Here is a 24,109-nt window from a genome sequence, read left to right as displayed (position 1 = left end):
AACCAGAACAGCCAACATGGTCTGGAAATACCCTGCACTGGACAGAAAAGGCAGCTGACTCTTACCACTGCGTAAAAACTTACTCCTATACTGCATGTAATGATACTACACAGAGCAAAATTAAACTGGGAGTGAAAGCTGACATGCATTTGCCCCCCAGGCTGCTGGCATACGTGTGCCACTCCGCACCTGTCTTGTTGCATTTGCTGTTCATCTTTGCTTCTCCAAACAGACCAGACTCCCCCTACTCCCCAGAGAAGCAGGCATTACCGCAAGGTGGAGATACAGCGATTTGTGCTGTGGTAACTATCAGGAAGCCAACAGTTAGAAGTAAAAGAGGAGAAAGTTACCTGTCATGTCCTCACAGGCCGTCCTTTCTTACTCGCAAGACAGTGGTAGCAGGACGCTGCTTTAAGGTAAGCTTCCAGCTCCCTGGGTATCATCCCATCACCCTGCTCCAACTCCTCGCCTAGGGGACGGGCACTCAGAGAGGGCAGCACTAGCAAGTGTGCAGATATTCTGGTGCCCTCTTAGATTTCTGGGGAAGCCCTAGGCTTAAAAACCCTGAGTAACATGCCCTTGGCTTGTGTAAATCCAGGTTTTAAACATATGGTTGTAGCTCTCAGGACCATAAAAACTGGTGTTCTGGACACAACCACCATAAACTCCAAATCACGGAGGATGTTCAGCTCTGCAAGGACATGGGACCAGGGCTATCTCTTTCAGCATGCACACCAAGGCAGGGAAAGTGGAAAGACAAGCCAAAGGACCAGGAGCTAGGGGTGAGCCTGGGAAGGTCTGTTTTTGCTACTGTGGATCCTCCGAGGAGTAGGCACCTTGGGTATGGTAGAGGAGAAAAAATGGCCTTAGAGAAAAGGGTTGTTGGGGGAGTAACGAGGTGTTTGCAGGAAAGATTCAGAAGGTCCTGCATGTCTGGGCACTCAGCAGGGCAATGCCAGCAAACCAGCCGCAGAGTAGCACAGGGAAAACAGCAGGAGATTCAGGTTACTTAACCATTAGGGAAGCAAGTGAGGGGAAGAGGAAAGGGAAGGAAGACATATGCGGTGTTCACCAGTGTTTTGTATGCAACGCTATAGCTGGATACGGAAGTCCAAGAGACCACTATGAGATGAGTTACAGGGCCTAACATAGGGAAGAGGGGGGAAATCAGAGACCCTAAGAGACGGTATGGCACCAGCTACACAATTACAACATTTTGGGATTTTGGTCAATGTTATAGCTTGCGTACTCCAACTTCTGCCAGGGACAAAGGATCAGGCTCCAGAAAAAGCAAAGTAGAGCTCTGCAGCACCAGGGTATGAATTAAACTCTCCACTTCTCTCCCTTCCCCCAGTTGCTGTCATCTTCTTAATTTCCATGGCAGACTTCTCATTTTTGATCCCATTAATATAGCAATTCACGTCAAATCTATAGCAGCATAATCAGCACACTATCAGTAATTAGAGAAATTAAAACAAACACAGCTCTCTGGAATGGACCTTATGCAAAGCAGCACTGGGAAAAGATTAACATCTCATTTCCTGCGCACAGAGAGCAGAGATTGTCTCGGTGACCTTAGTGATTTTGCGAAGTTCAGTTCCTCCCTGCCTCCTCCCTTCAGCCTGCTTCTGACAAACCTCCCAGCAGAGAGGCAGGAGATGGCTACCCTCTCACATCTCAATCCTTACTCAAGCAAATAAAAAAAAATCCACAGAGGTGCAACAGTTCATCACAAAAGGGAAGGGTAAAGGAGACAGTGGGGAAGTTCATGCTTCTCCCAAAATGACTACAGCCACTGTTCTAATTAAATTAAAATCGTACAGACAGCAATATTGATGCACTCAAGTGTTGTGAAAAGGCAGCTTGCAGAGGTCAATGTTGTTGAAAATGCCATGATACGGTTGCATTATTGTCTAAGCACTGCAAAATATCTCAAATTAGCAAATATAAATGAAGCAAAAAAACTAGCTGAACCACATACTCAAAAAGTATTTCTTTGCTGAGGTCACTGCTAATATGGGGGAATAGAGAGTAGAAACAGGCTGTGGGAAGATTATATCAGGTAAAACTACAATACTAAGGCAAAAAGCTTAATGAGATTCATGAAAGGATTAGTCATTTATATGAATAATAAAGAATGTTATCCATAGATATCCCAGCTAGGCAGCACAAAATATATATGGGAGGCAGATTCATATATGGGAGGCAGATTCTGGTTCAGAACTTGGAAGTGGAATCATCGCACTCCAAAACGGGAGTAAAGCATTATCTATTTGAACTGGGAGGCCCTTCCACTCGCCCTTCTGCAGCAAGGCTCCAAGAAGAGGCAGTAAAGCTGGGACTTGGCCCACCTGACCTACTACTTCAAGGCAGAAGTCAACCATGGATTCAGCTGCCTGATGTTAAGAAACTATCTGCCCCCAGCTCCTTTCCACATGCAATTCAAAATTCGCATTATGGGGTTGTCACTGCAACATACCTCCTGAGAACTTGCTACTGACCTCTGTTTAAGCAGGGCACGGAGAAAGGTTAGCCACTGCTCTGATCCACAGGACTATCCCTTTTGCGCCTACATCATGATTTTGTTAGCACACTTGCTTAGCACAAAGCATCACAGAAGGCTCAAGAGAGTTTATTGCACAGCTGGAATAAAACACATGAGGCTTTGAAGTACTGTGGCCAATGAGTAAGCAGCAGGGAGGGCAACAGAGAAGGTCTTTCCAGGCTTAGATATCTGCACGTCAGAGATATTTCACTGCATCTTTTTCGCATTCTCTTTTCTAAAACAGGGAGTGCTGGGGAGCCTCATCCTGTAACATACGATGGTTGTACAACCCTGCCTGTACGTGTGGGAATTCACACCCTGAACACCCGTAATTGGAGTCATGCATCCATTTCAGTGCAAAATTTCTGGAGGCCATGAAACTGAGATGGGAAGACTAAGGGAAAACATGGTGTACAGGGAGCTGCCCTCTCACGTGTTATGGGAAAGGAGAATCCTGGAGCTACTCTGCAGCTTCTCAGGACTGGCATGGCAGCTCAAGTGTTTTCACTCAGTTGTATTAAGGAGCTGCCACTTCACTGGCAAGCTGCAATGCTACGATGTATTCAAACGCATTTCCAGGACAAGCATCATTTCTGGTCTTTCTACAAGGGATGAGTGTTGCTTCCTGAGTATTTTTACTGAAGCTACAATTACTGTGAACAGGATCCTTCACAACAGGGGATATCAAATATTTCCATAGCATGAACGACAGGTCAGAACTGTCACATGGATGAGGTCAACTCATTCACTACCGTGGATTATCTACGTGACCATCAGTTAAGTAGTGGAAAAATCATGGGACAGTAATTCACATAGAAGTCATAGCTTCTTTTAATCCTCAGTCACTGATGGAAACAAAATTCCTGAGGAGCTACAACACTCTGAAATACACATTTTAAAAATACAACTTAAAAATATAAGAAATGACCCTTCTCGGTCCCATTGCACGGCTGGAATCTGCTCTCATCTATACCTGCAAAATTCTCCAGCGATTTTTTTAAAACAACGATTCTGGTCCCAATTAGTGGAAGTAAAGTCCACATACGGGCCTCTATCTTTATCTTCTCCAGTTCAGTCACTTAGGTTTACTTTCTCTCCTTATCTACATGAAATCAGTTTGAACCTGAGGGTGAACAGTGTGTATATATGCCTGTTTGGAAACAAATTGCATCATGATATGCCATAATTATCTTATATCTGTTACTATTTGAAAATACAGGCACACCCAAAAATCAGCTACTATAATAAACTGGGAAAAAGTTGTTTATGTTTGATCACGTAGGTGCCTACCCTGGTAGGCATGAGAACGTCTCTCCTCTATGAAGAAAAGTTATCCAGTACTGGAGGCACTGAGAAGACAACCCTGATCACAGGCTTGGGTTCTGGCATTGGAAGACCATTTCAGACCAGAGAACTGGTGTACCTACTTATCCTGTGAAACAACAGTTTAACCCTGCAAGGTTGACATCTTTACAACTTTCCTCACCGGCAAAACAAAACACTATTGGCATACACAACACCACCGCATTTTCATGACAGCTTTTCATCACACTTCAGACTTCTGGCAGACTTTCCATGAAAAAGGACATACTAAATACACAGAGAAACCTTGGGGTGCCATGACGAGGTCTAACCCTACACCTTACAGTTGCTGCACCTAAAGGTTCAAGTAGTGCAAAAGTAACCCAGCATACACAGCATGCCAGGGAGTGTGCTATATCCCCTTGTTTGACACCACCTCTAAGTAGGTAAAGGCAACTTTCCAGAGGGAATCTAGGCTGGCCCAGTAAGAGGACAGCTATAATAAGGGATGTTGGTGAAAAAATGGGCAGATCCACTTGGGTGCTCAGGAAGAGTGAACAGAATCCACAAAGAGAGAAAGACAGCCAAATAAAACACCCATTCTCAAAGACTGTATTAATAAGCTAGTCCAGAAACAAGTGGTGATGGATGTTTGCCGCTATAAAATATAAAAAGAATTCACATTATTTGACTCCCAGCATACTAAATGCAGAGGGAATTCCTAAAAAGGACCACACTTGCACTGACCTTGTCTACTGTACAGAAGCTGGACATGGAAGAAACGTCAAATTACAATCTTCCTCTCCCACCATCTTTCACCTAACCCAGCCACGTACTTTAACGTGAACAACATGAGATCAGTGTGACTAAAAAGGAAACTCTAGCTGACAAAGGAGAGTATATAAAAAACAGCTGGTAGGATTTCACTTAGAATATTGCATCCTGCACATTTGCAAGCTCTTCATTCTGCATCAGATATATATATATACACACACAAATCTATATATGCAAGATAGACAAGTTTTAGAAGAGTCAGAAGGTCTAGCTTATAAGGAAGGAATAAAGGAACTACAGGGACAAAGAGAGATATGACAGATACAGCTCAACAGCCAAAAGGAAATAAAAACAGAGGAAAGGGAAGATAACCTGGAAGATATATTGCAGAAGGATAAGCTAATGAGAAGCTGTGATTAAAACATTAAGATGCAATGGGAGACCACTGAAGGAAGCTGAGTTACATCAAAAAAAATAGAATCTGCAGACAGGTCAACCTGTACAAGAGTCATGTTATTTTTTACAATTTATTTAACAAGCTATTTAGCAGCTTTTGGAAGGTCCCTCCAGTCAGCAGTCTATGGGTATGAGAATGCAAACTAGAAGAAACTGAACCTTTTGCTGATCAATGCATCAGACACAGGCATAGCTTGAGGCACAGCAAAATCTTTTATTTCCACTAAAACATGGTCCTTCCAGCACAGAACCATCAGGACTGGGAGAACTTTAAGGAGACCTTTTAAATATGTTTGTAGAGAAACAGCTGGGCATGGTGCAGCATATCTGATTCAAAAGAAGAAAAGATGAGCTTTCACGTGTGTTTGAAAAGCAGCTGAAGCTCCCGAACAAGCCATCCTTTTAAGAAGGGGTAGGTGACAGGACAGCAGAGCCTGAATTCGACAATATGGTCTATATTCCAGGGACAATGACAGGGTCGAGTGATGGCTCTTTATTAAATGCTTTCTCCTCCATTAATGCTGCACACTCTAATGATTTGGCCATTACCATTAACAAATCTGCAATGTCCCTGCCTGGAGCTAATAAGTAATGAACTAAGCGGGTGAATATTCTGTTGTGTAAGGAGAGCTATTAGCAATCCTTTCCCAACTGCTCTGAAAACAAGAGATGCCTTCCAGGTACAACCTGTCCATGTGACAGGGTACATCCCACACAGCCCTTATTCCTTCAGTCTGGAAATTCCAGTGGCACTCCCAGCACTCCGAAGGGGAACAAGAAGTGGATCACCCCCTGCATAGTGCTGGTGTATGGGGCTGGGTGGCAGATGCCACACCACAAAGCACAGGAAAAAACAAACTCCACAGAAGATGTTTGAAGAGAAATGGTGAGAAGGACAGGAGTCTGTTCCCAGACCTGCTACTGACTCTCCAAAACAAGCTGTAGCATTACCACAGCCAACAGGGCAATGGGATAACACTGAGCCCACAGGCCTGTCAAGCCGTGGGATGGCTAAGCACAAAAATCTCAGTTTAGCTGCTCTCCTGCCATAGCTTTTCCTGTTTGTTAAGTTCCCCAATTGTTTTAATTGTTCCTTTCAACCTCTGCATCACTTTTTGTTCTTCCTCAAATTATTATTTTGTTTTAGCTCATAATCCCGAAGCATTGGTTATGATGTTGCTCCTGGCAGAAGAGAAGTGCTGAAGTTTCACTCTGGTTATCTTTGGCTTGTGTTCACAGCTAAGCATTGTGGGTTCACAACTGAATGGACACTGTAGTGAGAGCCACTCCACCCTTACCATAAGACTGCTTATGAGCTACAAATACTGCCTTACTACATTAGCAACAAGCTTGGGAACTAAGCCAGCTAAAATGGAGTAAGTTGCAGCCATCTTTAAGAAAAAGAGTAAAGTGCTGGTCCTGGGCCCATTTTGACTCAATCTGAAGGCTTGTCCACGGTCCTCATTATTACACCATTTAAATATGTCCTATAATACGTTTACCACTTTCCTGCAATAAGAAGAAACGTTATTATACTCACCTTTACAAGTGGAGGGACCAAAACATATGTAGATTAGGTGGTTAGCCCATCAGGAGCACAGGGGCTGAGCAAAAACCTACTTCGACACCTTAGAAAATAATATCCTTTCCTAAGAACTGTACTGGGATCTGAACCCAACTGTTAGGACTTGACATTTATACAGTGATAGCACTCAGAGGCAAACTGAACCACGGGGCCATTGTCCAAGGCACCACAGAAACACTGAGCAGAGGACAGCCCTGAAGACCTCAAAGCCAAAATAGTCAAGATAGAGAAGCACCAGAGGAAGAATATTTTTGAATCCTATTTTACAATTAGGAACAGCAGTGCAGGAAGAAACAGCAAGTTGCCTAAATCCCATTTTGACCCTCTACACGCATGGCCATGTTTCTGGGGTTATGGTGCTGCTCTGGAAATGGATGAACTACAAGAGAGAAGTAAAATGACATGGACATTGTGCAAAAGCTCTGAAAAAGTATAATTTCACTCTGCATTTTAGCATTGATTTTAAATACCCTCCCCATGAGCACTGCTGATTTCTAATGCTCCTCCTTGCCAAAGCATTGACTGAAATCTTTTGACTTAAGTGGTAGCAGAGATGGCCTGCATCAGAAGCAAGCTGTGAACCCGTTCCAGAAACACGTCCCTCCTCTGCCACAAGAATCAGGACAGAGGCACTCCAACCCTTCCCACGGTTATGCAACAGCACAGATCCAGTTAGGAAGGCAGGTCTCCTTAGCTGACCCAACTCACTGCTAAACAGCCTTAACCAGCACAGCTTTCTGCTGGCACAGGCAAAGCAAAACAGGGGGGCATCAATCACCCCCATCTAATCAAGCAGGGTGTGTTTAACACTCGAGCTGAGCTGTGAGACTGTCAGAGGAGATGGGGGAAGAAAAAAAAGAAAAAAACCAAACCTGCTTACAAGAAGCATGACAAAACACTTCTTCTGTTCCTACAGCCAGGAAGGTGACTGGGACAATTGCCCAAGAATACGAACATTCCCAGCATTTGAGGACACACATGTTCCTTCTAGCAAGCATCCCCCAGCCCCTTCCACCACATGCCCTTCCCCACAGTCCTGCTCACACATAGCAACGGCTAAGATTTTTGTTAGGGGAAAATTAACCAGAATTTTTTTTTTTTTTAAAGCTGGCAACAAAGACATGAGACTTTTCCTGGCATTTCTCCTGTTTATACAGGACCTGCCAAACCGGTTGTGTGATTTTTATGCTGCTTTCTCTTCTACAAAGTCCTTCGAAAGGCAGAATAACAGAAAGCAAATAAGGAAAAAGTTTGGTTATATAGGTCCAAAGATCAACCCTTGGTAATACAGTTGAAAAATCAAAAATTAACCAGAATCTTCCTAAATTTATTTTGAATATCCAAAGACCATGGTTGTTTATGCTCATTATTAAGACTGTGTTGGAGTAGTTGTTTTGAACAGTGAGAGGCAGTCCTGTTTCAAACTGTTTAGCATCTAAACTGATAAATTATGCAGCAGATAAAATAAGAAACTGAGGCACAGAACAGTCAAACTGCTCAAGCTAGGCAGAGCCGGGGACAGAGAGCAGGTCTTCCGAGTATCCACCTGGTTCCCTGCATATTAGGTCATGCCACTTCCCCTATGTAAACATGCCTAATTCCCAACAAAGGCTAGGCTATTGTATGTGGGTATGGATGCCTTACCACCAACACCAAACAGTTCCTAATCCTAGAAAATTGTGCTGCTTTACCCTCCTACAAGACACTAGACAAAAAAAAATTCAATAGTTGCAACTGCCTAGCTATAAGTCCACTGCCAGGGATCTGAAGACCAGAAGTGGTAACAAATTTTATAGTAAACATTTCCCTCAATATATGCAATCTTGCTAGAAATCAAAACATTGCACCAAAAATAGCCCTTTCAATTACTACATAGGGGTTTTTTTAATGTTGTGGTTTGTTGGGGGGGGGTTTCAGAATAACTTATCTCAAGCGCAGCAGCACACTGTGCTGCTACACTTTCCAAGTGGAACATTTGGTCTTCGATTCAGAAGAAATTTCTGTTTCGATATTAATTTTGCTATCCACATTCAAAATCCTGAGGCAAAATGAAAAATAACATGCAAGTTTAGCTTCCTGTTTGGAGCACTCTTGTCTTGCTCTAATGTCAGAATGAAAATGCTATGGGCACATGGAAAAAAAACTGGAAAGGGGGGGCGGGGGGGAATCAATCGAGTGTACTAAACCCATCACCCTACCCACACAGCCCCGGGTGCCCACTGTTTACTCAGGTGTCCTGATGTTCTCCAGTGGCACAGAAAGCACAGCCTTCCCCTCCAACACTCGCGTATTGCTCCGCTCTCTCACCCATGAGGCCACCTAGCACACACACAGCCTCAGAGCCTGCCACTCTGATGGCCCAGGTTTAACTGACATGGTAAATATTCATTTTCACTGGGCTGTATAGAAGGATGAGATAAAACCTTGAGCAAATAAATGGGCAAAGTTCGAGCTTACAGCTGCTCCTCATGGGCCACTTTGAGCTGACACACCTGTTTCTTTGGCAACTGGTTTTGCTCCTGAAGGCTTGGGCTTTGCAGGGCTGCCTCAGTAGGGCTGGGTGATGTGCTTATACAGGATCTGCCTGTCAGCCAGAAGGATCCCAAAGCGATTTACAAACAATTTATGAGGGATTTACAAGCTCACTGCACAACAAGTGAATGGGCACCGCTGCTTACACACCTGCAAGCAAAAAAAATCATTCACCGGGTTCCAGTTACATTAGAAAGGCAGCTGTTTGGGAGCCCTCGAAACCAGTTTAAATGAGAACAGCCAGCCCTCCGGATCCTGTGAGCCCCACAGAAACATCATCCGCTATGGCTGTAAGCTCTCTGAGCTGGTCCAGCTGCCTCTGCGGCCACCACAGAGGGGTTCAATAGTAATATCTACATACATAACCACATCGCAGTGTGAGAAAGGATCCCTCATAACAGCGTGGATGCTTAAAACTTGTGTGGATCAGACTTCACGGGCATAATGCAGCCATCCTAGACAGACTCCTCCACTACAGCATGCATCTTTGAGATGCTTTTAGGCTCAGACATACAGACATCCCACTGATGGCAAGCATGGTTCTTCACACCAGGAGAATCCAATCTGAATTAGACAGAACAGTGCACATTGTATGCACGATGGGATGATATCCATGTAAGAAACTGCATTCATCTTGCAACCAGCAACGACTCCACTTGCCTCCTGCCTGCTAATCCAGTGCTAAAATTACATAACTTTGTGAGCTGCCACAGAAAACTGTATTTATTTATTTACCCCAAAAGCTTCTCCTCTTTCTATCCCCATCCAGACTGGAATCCCAGCAATAGAAACACAATGATCAAAGGCCCCCAGACTGGAAATGCTAAAGCTACTAACACATTTAAAAGCAGAGTAGCCTGGTTTGTATGGAAGCCTAAAACTTTTTGTTGGATTAGTTGATATAGGTGGAAGAGTGGACAGGCTCCCAGGCAAAGCCCTGCTGTCTTTCAACATGTGCGCACATGTGTGCACATTACACTTACGTTATATATGCATATTGTTACATATCGCCATTGCAACTTTAATGTCAAAATTTATAGTACTAATCAGGAACCTGTGCTGAAACTCATCTCAACCTGCAAGTATGTAAAAATAAATGCACGATCTTAATCTCTCATGTTGCATGAACTAATCTTACAAAAACTGTGAGCAAGCATGCACATTCTTACTGACACAGGGAACTACAGGTTTTGCTGAATACTGGAAATTGCGAAACTGGGAAATGGAGATACTGGTATCTTTAGTGAGCAGAACTACCTGCTCCTATTACTTGCAATAGCTGGCTGGTGACAGTCTGTGATACATTGCAGCATGACAATACCCCTTGACATAGCTAAGCCCATAATTAACAGAACAGCTGACAAAAAAATGCATCAGTCCTGTTGGGAGATGCACATAGCACCCTTGGCACAACAGAAATGATTTTTAGATGTACACAGAGCTCCTAGTTTGGTGAGAGAATGAGGAAGCCTGTTACTAAGAGACAGGTGAGAATTTAGGGGCACAAATTCTCTAGCACATGGGAGAAAAGAAAAATGGGAAACACTGACAGCCCCAGATACAGCAGAGAACACAGAAAAGAATCAGATCTCACTGATGAGGATGGAAAGGAAATGCAAGAGACCCATGAGAGCAAGTGGAAGGAAACACCACAAGCTCCCTGGTCTGTAGAAGTAGCAGACTCTTACCTTCAAGGTTTAACTATAAAAGCTATGAAAGTCAGAAAAAGCATAAACATCTTTTTTGTTAAAGGTGGTGGGTTTTTTCCCTCTCTCTATGGAAACACAAAGTTCTAGGGGCGCTAGACGTGCAGACTTCAGACACGACAACTGCAAATCCAAATACCTCAGCAAGTTCTAGAGCACAGAGACCAAAGTATGTGTGTGTTCACTATTTGGAATACCTAGAGATGTCTATTAATAGTGAAGAATGCAGTCTTTTCTTCTAAAAGAAAAACATTTTATTCCACCCTCACACCCTAGCAAAATTAGTCCTTCTGATTAAAGCAAAATTGGGAAATTTCTTTGGATCGGTGTGGATCCATTAACACCAGCTGCACCTGAAACATTACTTAGACAAAGCCACCCCCATTCTAGAGGGTTTTTTGTCCTGTATTAACTCAAACTAACTGATCTCAGTATGCATTAGAACAGACACTATGCAGATCCTGCACCAAACATATGGCATGCCGTAGGTCTCAGAAGTGGTGTATCAGCCTAGGAAAATCACGCAAAGCAGTCATCCTGAAGCAAATGTTGGCTGGTAAGTTTTACGACTGTGTTAGTTAATGGGAGTCAATTGTAATCTCTTCATTTCACTTTATACTGGACCACAAATTCCCATTTAGTCAAAGCTCAGGGTTTAGTAAACAATTGCAGGGATTTAACTGCTGTTCCTTAGCACCCTGCCACCAGGAGTTACAACCCCGAAGCAGACTAGGCAGAAGGGAATGCATGAGTGGTCTTTATCTGCCTCCAGAACAAAGTCCAGGGGCTTACCTGAGCCCACTGGGGGCTCAAACCCAAGCAAAAGTGACCCTCAGGTTAAACAGAGGCATTTGATTAGCTACACACAGTGACTGCATCAGCAACTGCAGAGTTAATGTAACTAGGATTGCTCACTCTCTACTATTTTCCTAACTTCAGCTTTGGCGACAAGGAGTTTCAACCACTTAAGCTCAAGGAGAAAGCAACACTCTAGTGGAGGGAAGGATGTGCATACAAACAGGAGAGAGAGTACTGGGGAAACTGGAGTTACAAGGTATACTGCCAGAGCAGCGAGGACAGATCTTTAGTGGTCAATCTCTCAAGATGTTTTTTTTTCTACTAAAGGATGCTATTTAAGGCATGCAGTCTTATTCAAAACCAACAACAACAAAAAACCCCACACCACACTCACCAACTCCAAAAACTCTAGCACAAGTGATACAATCTGTGTTTTCACATATTATGTATACTTTTAAAATATCCACCTCCCCCTTCCCCATATCCACAGATTATTCCTAAACTCCTAGTAGCCAACTTGTACAGCGATGAGGGTAATCCCAGGTGCAAGTGCTTTGTTCCCTGACACTGATTTACATGGGCAATTTGTATCATTAAAGAACACTAGCATTGGCATGACTATTTGCCTATCTTTTTCTTTGTATCTTTTTCCACCTATCAATTTCACAGACTGTTGCTTCAGAGAAGGAGGGGAAAAAAAGCTTTCTTCACTTACACACACTGACACCAAATCTAGGCCAAGAGTAGGTAAATCATCAGCACCCAGAAAGCCAGGCCTAATTTCTAAACATATACATAAAGCTGTAGTTGTCCATGCTAACTATTACTTGCCACACCAGTGTAGATAGCAAAAGCCTAAATAAGCTTTGATGGCTGAGGAGCAGGGCCTGACTGAGCTTTGAGAACAGAAGGGGTAAGGCCATGTGGATCCTCTCTGCTTTGCACTGCACTTGAGGTTATGATTCTCTGCTGCATCTATACAAACTTTGGCCAAAATACCATCTCAGTCTTCAGAAAACTTCAGGTCTATATAAAAAAAAATCCATAGCTGATTATTCCATGTGATATATGAGCACTTTAAGGATGATTGTACAAACAGTAGATGTCATACACTGTTTCATTGCTGTCATTCAGCTATAATTCAGAAATAAATTTTTTTATTCAAAGACCTCTGAAGCCAATGGGGGGGGGGAATCTTACAGGAAAAAAACAAATTATTTCTTCAGTTAAATTTTACTTACACTGATGCAACAGATCTCCTTCACCATTATAAACACCCCAAGTCTACCTGAACCTTGGCCTCATTTTCTTCAAGATTTATGCAGGAAACGGGCTTCCAGACAACTTGGACATGGTTTCATCCTTTAAAAGTACTTGAACCACAGATTAAACAAACTTTGACTCTTCTTAATCTCTTTAACAGGGGTATGGCTGTTCACACTTCTCTTCACAGCTTGCTGCTGCTGAAGTGTGTCTAATGTCACCCACAGTAAGTTAAGATTTCAGGTGGGGAATCAGCAGCAGGGGCAGACAGATTCTCAAGACACAGAAGATGCTGCTCATGTGATGATGTAATTCGTAATGAAAAGCCATGGGAGAAGTCTCCTGCCTCTCTCAACTGTGTCAAAGCAGAATTTTGTCAAGTAAAAATCTTGTCCAAAGTTTCTCATCGGTGGCTCTATGGAGGAAATATTACAACATATTTCGTTTTAAACCAGTGTCAGCTGCTTCTGTCAAACCGCAAACATCTGATCATGGATCCCTTAATAAATGTTCAGCACCAAGCAATTTTGGGAGGCAACTAAAGTGTGGCACAAGAGAAAAGCTCCAGCACTGAAGGAAAAGCCTGTTGTTACATGACAGGTCACAGCTACCTCCCTTTGGACAGAGCTGAGAGAGAGAACAAGCCTGTCTCTCACTACAGTCATTCCACTAACGCCCATGCTTGTTGCTTAATCCTGTCTCAAGTCCTGCGCTGCGTCCTTCCTAGCAAAACATGAAATCAGCAGGAAACAGAGATGGTTTACGGACTACACACTGCTGCAGAGCACAAGCCTGCTCATTCACAACAACAGTTAAATTTAGTACCAAAGAGAGGGCCTGCAAGAAGAGATGCTTTGCACCACCAGGCTCACAAGCCCGTTTGCTTTAGCTCTTTTCCTCCCTTCCTTCCCGTGCCCTTTTGGAAAGCACAGTCACTTCCTCGCCAGCTAGCAGGGGGATGAAAATTGAGCTGAGCAGATGTTGCAAAGCTTGTGAAAGAGGGTGATGAACATTAACATACAGAGTACATGCATAATAGCTGGAGAGGCAGAGGAGCCCGGGTTTGAAGGGAAGACCTCCCGACCCCGGGCAGTAACTCTGCCCAGTCAAGCCAGCAGACAGGTGGCAGCAGGTCAGTCTGAGCAACGCTGGGATCACAAAATACATCATGGCAATGAACCTGCTGATTAAAGCTACTAGGGGATAATTTCAATTACCTGAACCTGAAAGCCAGCCTACAGGCAGACAGGAACGGCACGTCAGCCATACAGCTCCTAAACCGAGCCGTGTGCCAGCGGTAAGTAAGTTCATAGGATGGTTTAGGCTACAAAGGAGAGGAGTCTCTTTGTCCCCATCTACCCACAGAACTAGGGGACTCTGCCACAAGGCAAACCCTGTACTAGAAAAGCTGGGAGACTGCGCTGGCAAGACCTGGGCTGGGATGAGGCCAGGCACATGGAATTGCCCCGCATGCCCAGCCAACAGAAGGACAACCAGGCGCTTCAGCCTGTGCGCTTTCATTTTCTCTACAGCTGTGAGAAAGTGGGGGCTCTCAGCAAAACATCCCTTTTACAGCAATTAGGTTTTGACAGTCCTGGGCGGATTTCAGGCACACATGCGCAGCCAGTCACAACACATCACATCAGCAGCACTGCCTCCTTCTCCACGCAGTGCCTTTCAAAGGACACCCACATCTTACACCCACCTTATTAGCGCAAAAACAAGCGAAGCGTGTTTCCAAGTTCAACACTCTGGCCAGTGGCAGAGCCAAGCAAAGTGGCCCAGCTCCCTCTCACCATCACCCCTGCACGGCCGTGCCACGTGTAGGGACACTGAAGCATGGCGGGTGCGTTTGAGAAGAGGGGGTACGCACCCAGCCTGTGGTAGGGATGGTCACCACTCCAAGGTGCCGCAGCCCAAGGAGCTGCTGCTTCTGAAGGGAATACAAAGAGATGGAGGCTCCACAAAGAGCGAGGTTTGGGCTGGCTTTCGCTTCGACAAGCCCAACCCCAGAAGGCTGCTGCCCAGCACACCTCATCTAGGCAGCCTCTCTGAACCACTTTGAGCTTTGGCTGCAGCGTGGGTCAAGACACATCTGGGATGGCTCTGCAGCACAGAAGCGCGCGAATCAAGTTGTCCCCCTCCACCCACGCACCCTCTCCAGAACAAGCCCTTTTCCACCGACAAATAAAGTAACTCCCACTGCCAAAAATTCCTACCATCTGCTTTCCATATTCCCCTATAATGGAAAAATAGATTCTCTGCTATTTTTAAAACAGAATTAGTTTGCAGACTTAACTTCTTTGCTGTTTAATCAACATCTTTACCTCAATATGTAGATGCCACTAAGAAAATAGGCTTTAGATACAGGGAAAATCTGGCTCAGAAAACCATGACAGACCCCAGGACCAGTGGGAGGTAAATCCCACTGAGACAGGAATCTCAACTTCCCAATTTCACCATTTAAAGAAGATGACAACTTTCTAACTAAAAAAAAAAAAAAAAATCTGATATCCAGAATACATTAAGGAAAAAAAACCACAACTGGTAATTTTGATAGAACTGGATTAGGAAGAAACTACAGAGGCAAAGCTGAGTGAATAAGAGCCTTTTGTAGGCAGGTGGGGTGGAGGTGGAAGGGACAAATAATATGGGAAGTACTTGAGGCAGCACCTCTTCCATCTGCATTAATTGCAGCCAGAACATCACGTCTGACCAGGTCTTCAACCGGATTTGTCCGAGTCCAATCCAGTGACATGCTGATAAGCTTCCATATCTATTTTAATTGATGAGAGCTGAGGACACTCAACAGTTTTTAGGACAGACATTCACAGCAGAGATCTTAAGATGGGAAGTAATACATAGAAGTGGCTGATTTTCTGTTTGTGGTTAACAAAATTAAGTCCTTTTATTTATGGAAAAATGTGTTTCTTCTGAAAATTGATACAAAAGAACTTTTTTTTCATTACAAAGGAAAAATCTATTAAAAAATCATTTCTTCTGACATTTTTCATGGGAAATGCCACTTAATACCAGTTCTATTTCTAGGTAATAAACACGCTACACAGACGTAAGAACATGCACCACATCCAATGTATTTGGTTAATTAAAAAAAAAAACAAAAAAAAGGCACAGAAACACTAATTCAATCTCCTCTTGCAAATTCCATATTTGTGCATGAATTTATGTACTACAAAGAAAACGACTAAATAAGTCTCAGTTTAAACCTTTTTGTTGTTGTTGTTAGTTTAACTCCTGCTTTATTTCTGAAGTGCGTGCTTTAAAGTTAACACATCATCATGTGGGTGAATTTCTAAAAACTGTCTTGTGAAATGTCTGGAATTAATATTGTATATGTGCGTATGTGTAGTGTATTAGCCAGTACTCACATTAATAGAAAAGTTGGGGTGTTAAAGGAACAGCTAAATAGACAAGAGTAATGTAGCAACTTTGAAAACGAGCCTAAAATGCTTAGGCTTACAAGTCTTGTTAGATCCATGGGTTCAGGCACCAAACATGGAAACTCTAAAATCTCAGCCTTGAAGTCTGCTCCAAGTCCATTCATAGGATCCATACACACATTGCAAAAAGAGTTAATTTACTGAGTGTTTTGCTTCATCTGTACTCGTGTAAAAAGGCAGTGACAGATAAAGCTCTTCCTGCAGATTGCTTATCAACATCCCCATAAATAGGGCTCCCATTAAAATGTGAGAGTGGGTAGGTTTGCTCAGGGATCTCAAAGACAGCATACTTCCAATGCTTTGAACCTCCTGGGTCATACCCCACATTCCCCATGCACTCATCCCTAAACAAAGGGCAACACTTGTGTTCTCTTACTCGTGTGGGGCCACAATCCTGCCATCAGATCTGCGTAGGTGGGTATCTGCACATACAGCGAGTCCCACTGAAGTCATAGGCACAGAGGTCCACCTACACGGATCTGATTGCGGGATCAGGAGTTTGGCTGGAGTCCATAGTAAGGGCTTGTCTACATTTGGGGTTTGGGGGGTGGGATGTTTTGTTTTATAAACTAGGATAACTACAACTCAGCAAAAATCCACAGCAGACAGGCTGTGCTGATGTAAAAAGGGATTCACATTACTGCTTTTCACCTCTGTTTAAAACACCTTGCCTACAGAAAGCAACCAAGTAGCACAGCTATTGCAGATGAAGCCATTGCCCGATTTTTATTACAGAGTAGTTCCCCATACAGAGACAATTCTGGAATCAAAGTATTTTTGTTCCAGAATAATTACGCTGCTAGTAACGTGGGCAATCTATTCCATGGTAACTGAATTACAGCAGGATAGCCATTCTAGAAGAACTAAGATGGTTATACACCCCCATACACACACCCAGTACACTAAGCCATAACGAATACAGGATAGATCCGAATGCCAGCTAAAAAACAGTGGGAGTCTTCCCAATGACTTCAGTGGGCTTTGGCTGAGGCACTGTGTAAAGGAAATTGCTTAATTCCTGTGTATTTTTAAAAAGGATTCTAAAAAAAAAAAAAAAAAAAAAAAAAAATCACATAAAACTGAGCTGCAAGCCTGCAGGCATTCAGACACGTGAGTAATCCCACCAAACCCAGTGGGACCCGTGTGCATTTGTAGAACTGTGTTCTTGGTGTGTGAAGACTACATCTATACATCAAGAGGAGACAGAGCAAATTATTAACCCTTAACTTTCTCACTGAGAGACAGTCCAAGAGAAAGTTTCAAAGCACGTTCAACTCTGATATACACCTTGCTTTAATCTACCATCCTCTTTTTTAACTTGAGCAATATGAAATCAGTAGTGTGAATTAAGGACATCAAGGTGACAAGCAACTCCTTCCAAAAAAATTCACTGCATACAATGTTTTGTCTTTCCTGAAGGATTTATTCTGTGGTTGTTTAAGTTTAAGCATCAGTGATTTTTTTCTTTTTTTTTTTTTTTTTTTTTTTTTTAAAGGATAAAATCTTTCCATCTAAAAATTCTAACCAGATGTGGATTTCAGACTTCCAAATTTGGGAACGTTCAGATCAAGAGCTGTTGTTTTAGTCTTTTAGCCACGATCACCACTGTGAACATAAAAGTTTTTTATTTTTTCACCCTCAAACCACCAAGAGGCTTAACCTATATTTGGCCAAAACTTAAGTGCAGGTCCAGAAAACCTCGGTAGATGTTTACAGGACCCAGGCCTAAATCACAAAACCTTAGACCACGCAAGTTTTGCACAATTCTGCTAATTTGTTTATGAAAGTTTAGTAAAATTTTTGATGCAAGTCTCATGTATGGGAATTACCTGGGTGAGCTAAGTAAAAGTTTCAAAATTGGTATATGTGCCTCCTCTCAATTTGCATCACAAATTGCAAGTTTCTAAGAGGGGGGCATATGTTCCTTTCTCTTTCTTCAGCTGGGCTCTGTTAGTTGCTAATCCTGACCTTCTGAGATGTTGCAGAGATGATCAATCCCTTCCTGAACCACCAGTTCTGTCTGCCTTGTGCATCTCCCAAAGCAAAAGAGAAAAACGAGAAAATATTCCTTGTATTATGGCTCTAGCTTTCTACTAACCATTTAATAAATTTAATTTAACCTTTTAATAAATCATTTAACCATTTAATAAATCCTTATGTAGATGTTAGTTAAATAATTCTCAACCCTTCTGGCTATTTAGATGTTAACCCAAGGCCTCCCAATTTGATAGCACCTTTATGGCAGCGGCCGAGTTCTCCTCCCCTTCCATGTATCAGTCTTCCCTTTCACTTTTCACTCATCTTTAGACATCAGTTCACCCTCTGCAGTCCTTCATAGAATTTCCTTCTCCTCCATGGAAACTAAGTTATCTACATGTTTCAAACATCACAGACATCAGCCCATCATTGCTACTAGTTAATGCTTACATTCTGAGGAACAAGATGTTTGAGGATTGTTGCATGCTATATAGGCATCAGCACAGTTAAAGCCTCCCAGCACTACAAGGCAATAGAGCAGCATTTCTCTTTTTTTCTTTTTTTTTTTTTTATTTTATTTTATTCAGAGTATACTGAGGCACAGACAAGGAGCACACAGGGAGCTCAAGGAGTCACCCATAAGAAAATTCAGCTGTCTGCAGGATTTGACAAAAAATCCACTTCAGACTGACTCTTTAGAGAGTATACAGTAGTCTCTAATTCTGGAAAATAACATTACTTAAAAGTAAATGTAACAGGCAACAGCATATATTGCACATAACTTTATGATATATAATATATATTGCACTTAATGTAGCATGTAACAATAACATACACAACATACATTTTTATCCCAAATTTACGAGCTGGAATTTATGTCAGTGGCAATTAGCAATGGAAACTCGCATTGGTTCTAATTGGAATGGATTAAGTCCTGATGCTAAGATGGCAACACTCACAAAATCCTGGATCTATAGACGGAGAGAAACAAAAGTACATAAATTCCTTAGTTAAGATACTGAAACTTGCTCTCTCCTAAACAATCTCGCTGAGAAAATCCAACCCAGGTGAAAGCTCTGAATTATAACCTTCCGAAATCAGTGGCAAAGACCCCAAGATGATCAAAATGCCCGGAGGCATATACTGAACTGAGGTTGGCCTACAGAAGAAAAAAAATGAACGGTGTCTCACATGATATATGAGAAGAACTCAAGCAGCAAATGGAGTTGTAACACTCTTTCTAGGCACTGTAATCCCACCACCCTGCAAACAGCTCCTGAGTTGAGATCCTGGAAAATGTAATTTTCTTGGCAACAATAAATTGCTGCTCTTACAAAAGCTACGTCAGCTGTCAAACCTTGGGGTTCATTAAAGCAGCTTCCAACGCTGACCTAAGTCTGACTCTTATCATGATCGTGAAACATTTTATGCCAGGACAATTGTGAAAGGCTGAAGCTCTCTTTGAAGACAGGCAAGTGGAGGTATTGGAACAGTCATTACTCGTTTGGTTTGGAGTTTGTTGTTGGTTTAGGTTGTTGGTTTTTTTTTTTTTTAAACAGAGGTACTACATTGCTTAAATGCTCAAGGCATGACTAGCAAGGGTCATGACACTGCTGTATGAAAGTGTTTGCTTGATGACCCTGTGCTGCCTCTGTGTGACTGTTCTGAGCCCACCTGGAGGTTCAAGAGTTTCTTTCCAAGTCAACTCAATCCAAGAGCCAACTGTCAGGACAAGTTTGTTTGTCTCCATCTCCTACAACCCAACTGGTAACGCTTCCTCACTGTAAAGATGACTCTTTGCTCCATCTCCTGCATCCTTAATGATAAGGCAGGTTCTACAGGCCAGATGTTGACATCCTTTACACCAGCAAATACAACCTTCTCCTGGCTGACAGCTTAGGTGATGCTAATGGGTTGGCATAAGTGGGAACGGCCCTGCAGTTTGGGTTCAGTGAGCAGTACTGCTCATGATGCTCTGAAAAGAGGGAATGGTAAGGGAGCTATTGCCATGCTTATCATTAAGCATGTGCTTGAATGTGTCATTGAACAAGTGCCCAAAGCACCAGGCGAGAACAAAACAGATTGCTATTCCTACCTTAGGATGGCAGATGCTAAATAAACTGTTCCCTTTTCACCACTGCTCCCCTCTGCCTCAGCTTCCCCATTAGAAAAACAGAGGAAATTACACTGATTTGCTTTGTAAAGCCTTTGGAAACAGTGGCTGAAACATGAAACAAAAGCTGGGCCTTGCTCTACCAAGGACACAAGGCCTGGTTACCACCCACTACAGGCTTTAAGGCAAGGGGTTTAATCCTTCTCAGGAAGGACCTTATACGAGCTGGAGGAAGGATCCAAGCACCAATGGACCAGTACCTAGCATGAACCATACACTTTACATATCTGCTATAGGAGAATACGCAGCTATCTCTTCTCTCCTCCCAGGGGCAGTGCATGTCACAAGACGTGATCTCAGTTGTTCCTCACACCTCCTCCACAATTTTTAGAAGGGCTGCACGTACACTACAGACGTGCAGACCTACCAATGTCCATCAGGTCTGACTAACGTAGCTATGCCAGCAGAAGTGCATACTGTGGACCTAACCATACCAGTAGAACTGCACTTAACGCTGGAAGAATTTGTTTCACTAGTGGACAGTGGTGATTTTTACGGCACTAACACTTTGCTACATGACCACATTTATCCTCAGACCGCTCTGTCAATACGCTCTGTCTGCTATTCTTGTCCGTGTAAAGCACTGATACGGCTTCAAAAAGATTTCTCTTCCTTTCTCTGGGCTGTACTCCCACACTTTCAGGAAGCTTTTTGAGCCTCTCAACCTCTCATTTTCTAATCTGCTATTCCTATACACACACACACACAGAGTCCTCAGGAACCCTGCTTCAAACCACAGGTGGCCAAAAATCCACCACAACCACAGGTCCGTGGGATTCAGGAGGGGTACACAAAAACACACAGCACCACTACTTGAGATGTAAGTGGTGAGTGAGCCCCAGTTCCAAGAAGTGCAGAGCGAGGTGCATTTGTACTCACCGCAAAGTGGCTAGAAGTGCAAGCAAAATTCCTCAGGGGTCCCCCAGGGAAAGAAAACTCTTTCAGGAACCTATCCCCCTGCCCTTTCTCAAGGCATTTAAGAACCTACAGTTCTTCACAGGGATACCCTACAGGCAAGGGAAGATGCTCAAAGGGAGCTCCCTCCCCCAGCACTTCAACCACCTTTTCATAAAGCTTCTGGGTGAAGCTCAGATTGGCACCTAATTTCCGAAGGAAACCTCATCTCACCAGTAAAACATGCAGTAATAATCCTTGGGAGTAATGGGAGAGGAAGGAAAGAAGTGACCTGTGAAGAGTTGGAGATTATTATTTACAGGGCTGAAAACATCCTCCCACACACATACACACACCTTTCCTTGTCTGCTGTACTGGTCCCAAGTAAAAATTGCACAATAACATTGCTTGAGCTGATCTAATTCAAGGATGGATCCAACAAAAATGACTCTCTAAAACTTAAGTAAGCCCAGCAGGGGCAGCTCCAAAATCCTCTGTCCAGCTGCTCAAATAACCTAAGAGGGATGTAGATTCTGTACAAACAGCTGCTACAGCTTGGGAAGTGCCTGTTCTCAAACAAGGTGACAAACATTGACCATTTCAGCCTAGAAAAAGAAGGGAGTAATCCCTGGGAGCTGACTGTCAAGTCAGAGCTGCTGTCCCTTAACAGAGCTGAGAGTCCACACTATCAGTGATGCAGCAGCACTGGCAGGACTTGGTTCAGAGAAGCAGGGAAGGCAATGCACAGCCATTCAGCAGGACTAGTGTGGAAGCTACATTTCTACATCAAGGATTTCCATTCTTGTGTAATTTGTTTCCACCCCCAAAAAATAAAAATCTCGCTCTCAGATATTTAGGAGTTCTCTCTGGCAATTACAATGTTCCAAGAGCTAATAGCTATCTATTCATAGGGGAAGTGTTCTAGCTAAGGCTTCTTTCCTTTTTTAAATTAAGCAAACGAAAAACATTCAGCATTGGACCTCTTCACTGTCTGTTATCCATTCAGTCCATGCTGAACAGGTCTACAGTACTATTAGTCTACCTTGGCACCTAGGTACCTTTGTATGGTGCAAGGTGTTCGGCAAGGGGTGGTAGAAGCAAGAGGAAATCACATCTCTGAGATGGGACAAGAGACAAAACCACGACAGACAAGCACTTTAAATAAACCTGAAAGGGATTTAACAACAAATGGAGATTTTTTTTCCAATCACAGTACACACAAGGAACTGGTAATAAAAGAATAGCCAGATGAATGGAAGACAGGTGAATAGCCGTCAACCAAACTAATGAAGTAGCTCCTGCACCCATTTCATACTTGTCCGAGACGTTCTGAATGTTTTACATTTTGCAGGGGTGGGGGGAATATAGATCCTTCCTCAGTTTGTGAGCCCAGTGAGTTTTCCAACTTGCAGGCAATGCAGAGGCTTGGGAGGAAAAGATGCCTCCATCTGATGCACTGAGGCAGGGCAGTGGAAAGCAGTCTTGTATCACAGCCAGCAAGTATCCCTGCCTCCTTTCTCTCCCATCAACACTGCACACACATCAAACACAGATGACTCATCCGCCGGGCAAGGTCAGCCTTAAAATCTGTTGAGCCTCAAGTTGCAAAGTCTTGAGCTGGTGCAGGGCAGGAGACAGGTAATCAGACAGCAAGTCACCTCTTGCAGCTGCAGAGAAGCCACAGCATCAGTGCTACCCACTGTTTGGGAGCAAGAAATGTCAGCGAGTCACCTCCCTCCCCAACCAGGCTGCCTGTCAGACAGAGACATCACGCAGGCTCAAGAGATACAGCATCTGCACAGTTTCAGGTGGTCATCAGTGTTACCTGAGACTGGACATGGGATACGGACAGGTAGCTGGGTGGGTAGGTCAAGAACAAAAAGATCTGGAGGGTTTGTCCTCTGCCTGCCATGCAGGTGTCACAGGTAAGATGTAAAACACTGGTTAAAGAGATGCAATGGACTTTGCTCATGGCTTCTTAGCAGCCTCTCGGGGGGGGGGGGGGGGGGAAGTGCTACTCTGTACCATTATTTCCTATTTTTGGTGCTGTTGGTGCTGTTGAATGGAGTTCTGAAATGCTGAGTCATTTTGCTTTGTATGAGAATACCTCAAAATAAAAAACAATAGTAATTAAAAAAAAGACAAACTGACCTTGCAGTTAACAAATCCCTAGGAATCTGACCACACTTCTAAGGGTTTGTTGTTTTGGGTTTTTTTTTTTAAACCAGACATTCTTTTTCCCTTCCGTTCGAACTTTCAGAAAATGAATTAAAAGTAGTGATGTTACCTGTGTGACAAAATCTGTGTCTTGATCAGCTTTCATTATGGTCAGTGCCACTGACTAATAATGAGTTTTCCTTCATCAGTTCTACCTCTTGCTCAGTTATCACTGTGGGCTTCAGCCAAATCCTCTTGAACTGAGTGGAGCACAGAGATCAGGTCCAACAAAACACGATTGTCTTATAACCTCTGGTAAATACTTGAGTCTTGAAGAGTAACTTTTTTCCTTCTTTAACTGCAGAAGTTTCTTTAGTTTTTCAAGTAACTTTGGAAGAGGGAGGAGAATTTCTCAAGTCTTCACCACAACAATCATCTAAGCTGCTATCAGCCAGAAGGAACCATTTCACTAAAATCTACCCAAAT

General features: G+C 43.2%; 1 protein-coding gene across 5 annotated transcripts in view; it reads right to left on the bottom strand.

Moving 5' to 3' along the window:
* The window catches only part of ETV6 (ETS variant transcription factor 6), a 142,059-nt gene that overhangs the window by 100,185 nt on the left and 17,765 nt on the right, over positions 1-24,109 (bottom strand). The window contains exon 1 of one of the 5 annotated variants that reach the window (XM_052788933.1): positions 16,443-16,517. The exons of the other annotated variants lie outside the window; for them this stretch is intronic. Within the exon in view, the coding sequence (XP_052644893.1) occupies positions 16,443-16,460 (18 nt within the window). The 5' untranslated portion in view covers positions 16,461-16,517. Of the gene's footprint in view, positions 1-16,442; positions 16,518-24,109 lie in introns of those variants that run through there. 5 annotated transcript variants of the gene reach the window in all.

The sequence above is a fragment of the Harpia harpyja genome, chromosome 6 (assembly GCF_026419915.1).
Source record: "Harpia harpyja isolate bHarHar1 chromosome 6, bHarHar1 primary haplotype, whole genome shotgun sequence".
NCBI lineage: Eukaryota > Metazoa > Chordata > Aves > Accipitriformes > Accipitridae > Harpia > Harpia harpyja.
The sequence above is the reverse complement of the archived record's forward strand: the minus strand, read 5'-3'. Positions and strand labels throughout refer to the sequence as shown.